Raw genomic sequence first — 8,532 nt, forward strand, 5'->3', positions numbered from 1 at the left:
CTCAAAAAAAAAAAAAACAAAAAAAAAACTTGTAATTTTATTTTTTGTTTTTGTTGTACTAATACTCTGATAATTAGCTAACTTTCAAGAAAATAATGTATTATGTATAACAAGCAAATTGGTTAGTTTCAATATTCTTCTTAAGGTAACTTCTTGCTTCCACTTCTTTTTCCATTTCTAACTTTGTTCCTTTTCTACTTTCTTGAAATTCTAGTTTGTTTGCCTTATTTTTGGTATAACAGGCATGTTGGAAAAATGTTTTCTCAATTCAAATTTGGTAGCATCTTGGATATGGTGATTTTTATTTTCTTCTTTTCAGATTGGAGCAAAGATTCTTTATATTTTGGATTTCCTAAGTTTACCCAAACAATATTTAAGAGACTTTAATACATTTCCATGAAGTAGGATACATTTTATTGTCTGTCAGTATTTGTTTCTAATAGATTGGTTTTCAAAATTCTGACAACATTTTATGTAGATTTTCTGTTAATTTGCCTTGAGAATATAAGAATGTTGACAGAAGAGACACAAGGAATTATGAAATCCAGTCCAGAGGTCCCATTACAGGCCCTTGGTAAAATGGGACCCAGTGCATTTTGACTGTCTGGCCCAGTGCTGTTTTAAAAATTAGAACTTGTCCACATTTTGCAGTTTGGACAGCACATACAAATCCAGAAGGCCTGGCCCTGTCGGGACTGAGTTTCTGTGTGGTGACAACTGGCTACAACCCCTTCCTTCAGAACACTTGCATCTTCCCTCATCCCCGCTGCTCCGGATCCCCGTCCACAGACGCATTGCCCTGCTGGTGTGATCCTCGTGGCCACTGTGGCAGCTACTTTGGAGATCCTGCTGGTCCAGCCCTTCCTGCCTTCCGCAGAGCTGTACTCCTCCTTCTGAAGAAGCCACCTGGGGCCTGGGCCCCCGTCTTCCTGGCTCCTCAGAGTCCTTGCAACAGCAGGCACTGCTTCTCTCTCCTGCACTCAACCCCTCTCCCACTCCACTGCTTCTCAGTGTGCAAAAACACTAAGAAGTGTCCCATATTTTCAAAATCTCTCCCCTGAAGTTCCCACCTGATATGTAGTTGGAGATGGGCAAAGTACAGTGTCCTGGAAGCATTGTTTTATTCATAGTGCCTGGAATGTGGTAGGATCTCAACAACTGTTGTTTCAATAAAGGAATGACCAAATATGTGAATACTAATGTAACAGTACCGTTCTATGTGTTTCAAAATTATTATTCTCATGAGTGTTAGCTTTCTTAAAAAATCATTTCTTTTAGTTGGATCTAGACATTTTTTCTTTCACAGCTCAAGATGGATAAACTCAGAATCATAAACTCTTAATGCATAATGAGAAATGTAACAATTCCTAGGGTCAGGCACTTGTGTCTGTGCTGGTGCTATTGCCTCAATGCAGGAAAATCTACATGAGAATTCACTTTGAGGCCAAAACTGCTTCTTAAACATGGATACCTACCAGGTATTTGAGCTTGGAGTACTGCCCAGGTCTGGATGGGTGGGGAGTGTTTGCAACAAGGACTGTGCCTTGCCATCCTCAGTGACACAGTGTCCAAGTGCCCCAACTTAGCAGACACCTGCCGACCACCTGATTTCTGTGGCCTAATAGGGATGTGATGAAATCTACCTGTGCCACTCAACCCCAATCCACACATTATCCAGGTGGTTTGAAACTTTTTTGATATACTGGGTTCATGTTCTGGAGTCCTAACAACGTTTTAGCTAATTACCAAATATATATATATATACACACACACACACACACATATATATGCACACATACACACATACATATATATGTGTATATATATATATATAGAGAGAGAGAGAGAGAGAGAGAGCAGTGCAATAACCTTGTCCTTTATATTGTAAAATGATTTCTCCTTAAAGGTCTATCATCTGTTTTCATATATCCATTATTATTTGTAATATCCTTTAAACAAAGCGAAGTCAACCCCAGGCCAAGCCACTGCACAACTCTTTCGAAATAGTCTCCTTTCTACCTTGAAAGAAGAAAGTTGGCAGGTTGAACAGTGTTTTTGTGGAGCTTGTACCACGGGTCACATATCACAGTGTGACTTCAAAGGCCACTGGAGCCACCGTCTCACACTGAAGAACACACATGGGTCAGGAGCCAGGTCCAGGTCCAGAATGGTGGATCTGGACAAGTGAGGGTCCCTGCCTGTGGTTCTGTGGGGAGCCCTCAGGCTCCTCTCTGGCCACCATCCTCTCACCTCCCTCCTCAGCAGGACAGGGTTCTGGCTTCTCTGAGGGAGAGGTTCTGTGGCAAGCCAGGTCTCACTAACACAGGCCTCCATAAAAACTGGCTCAGTACTGACTGAGTGATTAGATATTAAAAGTTAAGGAAAAAAAAAAAAAGCCAGTGCCTTTATACAAAGGGTGGAATGTAACAAAAGCACGCCAAGAGTTTTGCTTAGGCCTTTCTTGGGCCTTAAAGCATGACAAAATAACCAAGGAATTCTTAACAGGACCCATTTAAGATTAAACAAGTTTTATTGGGGGTCTGAGGGAACTCCCCACACCTCCGTGACATAGCAGGAGATGAGATAAGGGTAATCACCCCTGGCACCTGGACTCATTTAAATAAAGTAAATAGACTGAGGCTCCAGAGTAAGGGCTCAGGACCCAGAACTTAGTTATAGATTAAAGAAGTTAATCACGGCCGGGCGCAGTGGCTCAAGCCTGTAATCCCAGCACTTTGGGAGGCCGAGACAGGCGGATCACGAGGTCAGGAGATCGAGACCATCCTGGCTAACACGGTGAAACCCCGTCTCTACTAAAAAAAAAATACAAAAAACTAGCCGGGCGAGGTGGCGGGCGCCTGTAGTCCCAGCTACTCGGGAGGCTGAGGCAGGAGAATGGTGTAAACCCGGGAGGCGGAGCTTGCAGTGAGCTGAGATCCGGCCACTGCACTCCAGCCCGGGTGACAGAGCGAGACTCTGTCTCAAAAAAAAAAAAAAAGAAGTTAATCACATATCTTTAGATGAATGCACACTCACTTGTAGGCATATAGCTTAGAAGGTATATAGGCTCTGGAAAACTTTGTAATTTTGAATTGGTCTGGTGGTAATTTCCAGACCTGTAACCAGTTGCAGAAATAAAACCTCTCTTCCTCTCCAGTTGATCTGCATCTCATTATTGGGCCTAGAGAAATAGCAGCCTGACCCTCAGTTTGGTCTGGGAAGTTCTTCCACCCTCCCTCGCCTGCCCTCTGTGGCCACTGCACTCACTGCTGCTGTTGCTGTTTTGGTCTATGTGAGGTTCACCTAGTGGACTGGCTGGACATTTCCAGGGGGCACCTCAGATACCTAACCAACTTGCTGGGTCTGATCCGTTAATTTAGATTCATAAATTGTGTCAAAATACGAAGTGGCTAATTTACATAGTACATAGTCAGACGACCAAAGGACCCAGTACCCGAGGGTCCCTAACAGAAAACACAGACCACATTTACTCTGACCCATTTCCTGGGGGTCCTTCGCATACCAGTGACACTGTTCCTGTGTAGGCGGGGCTAGAGGGGAGACAAAGCCCTCGGAGTAGCTTTCGAATCAGAGGAAGTCCTGCTCTTACAGTGACAGGGGCTGAATTAAATTCCCAGGTTGGGGCCACCACCTTTTAGTCTGACCCCAGCAGCCCGAGTCTCCCAGAGCCCGCGGGAACTCGGCAGCGGAGAGAAGGCTGAGGGATTCCGCGGGCCGGGAGGAGAGGGGAGTAGAGCTTTTTGCTCCTTTAGGATCTGGCTGCTGTTTCAAGCGCACAGCCAAGTCGCTGTGGACTTAGCAAGGGCTAGATGGACTCGTGGAGCCTCAGGGTGGGTTAGGGAAGCTGCCGAGGATGATCCCCGCCTTCGGCTTCTGGGCGCCCTGACCTCGCTCCCGGAACCCTCGGGGCTGGGAGGAGGGCGGGGGTCTTACTGATTCCAGCCCCGGGCGCCCTCTCCGGGGCCTCAGAATGGCGCGTTTCAGGGGCGTGGCGGGCCGAGGGGCGGGGTCGCAGCAAGGCCCCTCCTCTCCCCTCCCTGGGTCTCTCATAAAGTCTGAGCCCTGCTCGGCTGAGGCCTGTCTGCAGAATCCGCACCAACAGGCACCATGCCCATGATCCTGGGGTACTGGGACATCCGCGGGGTGAGCGAGGGTCCGCTGGACGGTGGGACGAGGGCTGTGGAGAAGGGAAGTGGAGGAAGGGAAGTGTGGAGCAGCTGAGGGACGGGGTCTAGAGACCGTTCCTCTTCAGGGCGGTCGCCCTCAGAAGGGCCTGTGCGTGACGCTGTGTGTGTGTTTGGCGGTGGGGGCGGGTAGAGGAGGCAACAGGTAAGTGCAGTGTACACGGGGGCTCGCCTGGTGCAGAGAAAGTCACCAAGTCAGGGACCCGCCATCTCTGACCCGAGCTGCATGCGGGCCATCTCTCCCAGCTGGCCCACGCCATCCGCCTGCTCCTGGAATACACAGACTCAAGCTATGAGGAAAAGAAGTACCTGATGGGGCACGGTAATGGCACCTTCGTATCCGGGCCCTGCCCACTCCTGCTGAGTTGGCACCAAGCAACCCATGGTGGCCACCTGTGGCTGCCTCTGCAGGCCTCCCCTGCTGGAGCTGCAGGCTGTCCCTTCCCTGAGCCCCTGTAAGGGAGCTGTCTGTCCTTGCAAGGCACAATGCTGGGGCGGGATGCTGGGCCCCCTTCCTGGGTAACTGGGATGGGTGTCCCTCAGGGCTTGCCTAAACCCTGGAAGCCTTAGCCTTGTGGGGTCCAGAGTCCTCACCGGCATTCTTTCTCCCTTATCCCTGGGATGTGGGACTGAGTGGTCAGATTCTAGATCCACCTGTCTCAGGGGTCTTGCCACTGGCTCCTTGGGAGGGTCCTGGGGAAGGAGGGCTGGGCTTTTGGGAGGTTTGTTTTCACTTCATCTTCCCCACCACAGCTCCTGACTATGACAGAAGCCAGTGGCTGAATGACAAATTCAAGCTGGGCCTGGACTTTCCCAATGTAGATGCAGGGGAAGGGGCGGTTTTGGGGGAAAGTGCAACGTGTCTCTGACCGCATGTCCTCTCCCCAGCTTAGAGGGGTTAGGATCAGGAGTCTTCTGCCCAATTCCTGTCACTCCTGGCTGTCTACACAGCCCTTCCATGATGTTCTGTGTCCAAGCTCATTCGTTCATGTGACAGTATTCTTATTTCAGGCCTGCCATGAGCAGGCACAGTGAGTGCCCAGTCTCCTCTCTGCCCTTGCTTATGGGAAGGGGATGCTGGGGAACCTGGTGTCCCAACTGAGCTTCCCCGGTTTCCCATTCATCCAGCTGCCCTACTTGATTGATGGGACTCACAAGATCACCCAGAGCAACGCCATCCTGCGCTATATTGCCCGCAAGCACAACCTGTGTGAGTGTGGTTGGCTGCAGTGTGTTGGGGGAAGGTGGCCTCCTCCTTGGCTGGATTGGGGTGCGATGCTCAGAGTGAGTCTGTGTTTTGTGGGTGGCAGGTGGGGAGACAGAAGAGGAGAAGATTCGTGTGGACATTTTGGAGAACCAGCTTATGGACAACCGCATGGAGATGGTCAGACTCTGCTTTGACCCAAATTTTGTGAGTCCTGCACCCCACTCCCAGTCACCCCTTTCCCTGGCTTCTGGCCCAGGCCAGAGAAAGACTGACAAAGTCAGGCCTGTAGCGGACCCCGGCCTGCTGATTGGAAACGTCTATATCCTGGTTCTCCAAAATGTCCACACGAATCATCTCCTCTTCTGAAGATTCGTGTGGACATTTTGGAGAACCAGATCATGGACATCCGGATACAACTGGTCATGATCTGCTACAACCCAGAATTTGTGAGTCTCCCCAGTGATCTGCACCTGGCAGAGTTTGGATTTGGGGCCAGGATTCTTGCATTCCTGCACACACTGGTCTTTTCTTAAGTCCTTGGTACCACTCATCCTCCAAGTGCTTTCCCATACTATCAACAGTTATTCTCACGACTCCAATGTCAACAAAAGCAGAGGCAATTCCCAACAATCTTAGGACACGATCCAGGCATCCCAGGGTAGAAATTCAATTCCTAGATGGTAAAGTTTGTGTTCAGAATCTCCTTCATTGCCTCTGGCCTCTGTCATGGGTCATTTCTGTCAGCTGGTTCACATCACTCACCTGCTCCTAGAATATACAGACTCAAGTACAAGATAGAGGAATGTAATGGCCCTCTTGAATTGCATCTTCTCAATAGTTTCCAAGTGCTGTCATTGACATGCACAGGGATCCACACATTTTCATAAGAGACAGCTCAGAGCCAGCCAGAGGGTGGCTCTCCCTTCTTCCTTTCAACCTGAACTTCTCATCTCCCTGGAAACTATTCAATGTTCATTGTTTTCTTCTGCCACCGCATTAGAAGGAACTTTCTACTTCTTTCCCTGAGCTCCTGTGGTTCTTTGCATCCTTGATTCTGCCCATGTCTGGGTCCAGAGGTTGCCAGGTGCTCAGGCGCTCCTGGGGCTGACCCAGAGGCCATTGGGAGGACAGTGAGGACAGATTCAGGGACAGCATCTCATTCCTCTCTGCCTTCTGATCACTTCAGGTAGGGTCTGGCACCCAGTCAGAGTCTAATAAATGCTGATGTATCCAGTTGAAGCCTGGGCACTGTCCCAGTTTTAGTTGTGGGGAAGATGGCTGCTTGCCCGCGGCCAGCCTGGGCCATCCACAGCCCTGGGGAGGCCATGTCTATACAGGGAGCTTTTGTCTGAGGGTGGTGACAGCTGTTTTCTGTCTCAGGAGAAACTGAAGCCAAAATACTTGGAGGGACTCCCTGAAAAGCTGAAGCTCTACTCACAGTTTCTGGGGAAGCGGCCGTGGTTTACAGGAGACAAGGTAAAGGAGGAGTGCAATGGTGAATGGGATTTGTTTTCCTTCATGTGTTACGAGGTTTTCATACCACACATTCTTGGCCTTCTGCAGATCACCTTTGTGGATTTCCTCGCCTATGATGTCCTTGACATGAAGCGTATAGTTGAGCCCGGCTGCCTGGACTCCTTCCCAAACCTGAAGGACTTCATCTCCCGCTTTGAGGTGATGTTCCCATCCTCCTTTCTCTTTGATGACCCTTGTTCCATTCCCTCCTTTGTGATACTTTCCCAGTCCTGAAGCTACACAAAGAATAACTTGCATTTATTGAGTGCTGGCTTTGTGCCAGGAACCGTGCCCAGCACATTATACCTATTGTGTAGAATTTGAACTTTACAACATTCCTACGGGGTGACAGAATTATCTTGCCTGTTTTAGAGATAAAGAAACAGAATGAGAGGGTCAGGCATTTGCTCAAGTCCCCAGAGCCAGTGGAGGTTGTGCTGGGCTCCCTGGGAGCCTCTGGATCTATGGGTGGCAGTCAGGGCTCTCCCTTTTGTGAGAAAAGAAAAAATCCTCAGGCCTCATCCAGCCCAGGATGCTTTGGAAGAGGCAGAGCACTTCAGGAGTGCAGATGCAGCTGGCAATAGTAGGACGGACACACCATGGCATTGATGTCGAGTACGAAATCCACAGGCAGTATTCATAGCTACCCCCAGAAGCTTTGCATGGTTGGACCCCCATGTGGAAAATCCTGAGATACGGAGCTGAGGCTGGAGCTGGATTAGGGGACATATGTGGGTGCCCCTGTTGAAGGAGTGTGTGTTGAAGTGCTCTGTGCTGGGGCAGTGTCCTTCCTTATCTTTCTTCCTCTCTTTTTTCCCTTCAATGTTCCAAGTGTTCCCCCTGTGAGATGAGTAGCACACTGATTTTACTCTTATTCACCGACCTTCTCCTCTGCATGAGGCAGGGTGTGAGGCAGAGTGGGAGATACATAGATGACCGCCCCATCCTGGAAATGAGTGCAGTGAGAGGCCTGCAGGCAGAGCAGCCTGTGAGGTGTGTGTGGCACCACCTGGGTACCGGGCCCGGGGCCTGCCCCTCACTCATGGGGAACCATCCCTCACCCGTGCTGAAGTTGTTTGAAAGCAGCAAATCCTACTTTAGTACAGATCTGGGGATTCAAGGCATTAGTCCAACCGGCTTCTGAGCTTGGAATCTGTTTCCCTTTCCCACTCGCCATCAAAAAGCCTGCTTGCTCAGCTAGTTCCCATGAGCTGTGGCTGTGGTCCAGGCTGAGCAGCCTTGAGGTTATGTAAGAGGTGGTGGAAGGGGAGCAGTGGGCAACAGCTGAGGGCTGGGGCCTGAAGCCTGCCTGATCCTGGCCCTGGCCCTGGCCCTTTAGGGAGAGGGAGCCCTGGATCTCTTTGAATTCTTTAGAAGTTACATGGTTGTTGATTCCTGGTAAGACTGAGTGCAGCACACCTGAGTGTCATGTGGCCTGGCTCGCAGTAGTAGGGCTAGAGATGTGGTGGGGGCACAGGGACACAGGGAGGTTTAGCTCAGGCACCAGGTGGAGAAGTTTGGACTTTGTGCTTTAAGGGGAATGATTAGAGCCTGGTCTGGCCTTTCTTTTGCTTGTTCACCCTTGCCCTATCCAGTTCATCCAGG

The 8,532-nt window shown here is 49.9% G+C and overlaps 2 protein-coding genes across 4 annotated transcripts in view; both read left to right on the forward strand.

The window, feature by feature from the left end:
• LOC108519643 (glutathione S-transferase Mu 2-like) overlaps positions 1–1,156 on the forward strand; it is a 13,809-nt gene extending 12,653 nt beyond the window's left edge. Inside the window, exon 5 of the mRNA XM_017858789.1 lies at positions 652–1,156. Within this exon, the coding sequence (XP_017714278.1) occupies positions 652–699 (48 nt within the window). The 3' untranslated portion in view covers positions 700–1,156. The remainder of the gene's footprint in view (positions 1–651) is intronic.
• Positions 1–8,526, forward strand: part of LOC108519642 (glutathione S-transferase Mu 5-like) — a 33,836-nt gene extending 25,310 nt beyond the window's left edge. For 2 of the 3 annotated variants that reach the window (XM_017858787.1, XM_017858786.1), the window contains exons 3-7: positions 4,959–5,023; positions 5,334–5,415; positions 5,516–5,616; positions 6,793–6,888; positions 6,976–8,526. In XM_017858787.1, the coding sequence (XP_017714276.1) occupies positions 4,959–5,023; positions 5,334–5,415; positions 5,516–5,616; positions 6,793–6,888; positions 6,976–7,161 (530 nt within the window). In that variant the 3' untranslated portion in view covers positions 7,162–8,526. Of the gene's footprint in view, positions 1–3,875; positions 4,165–4,451; positions 4,528–4,958; positions 5,024–5,333; positions 5,416–5,515; positions 5,617–6,792; positions 6,889–6,975 lie in introns of those variants that run through there. The other variant, XM_017858788.1, reaches the window with a different exon arrangement.
• The last annotated feature ends 6 nt before the right edge of the window (positions 8,527–8,532 follow it).

Source organism: Rhinopithecus bieti, unplaced genomic scaffold (genome assembly GCF_001698545.2).
Source record: "Rhinopithecus bieti isolate Rb0 unplaced genomic scaffold, ASM169854v2 scaffold_48884, whole genome shotgun sequence".
Lineage (NCBI taxonomy): Eukaryota > Metazoa > Chordata > Mammalia > Primates > Cercopithecidae > Rhinopithecus > Rhinopithecus bieti.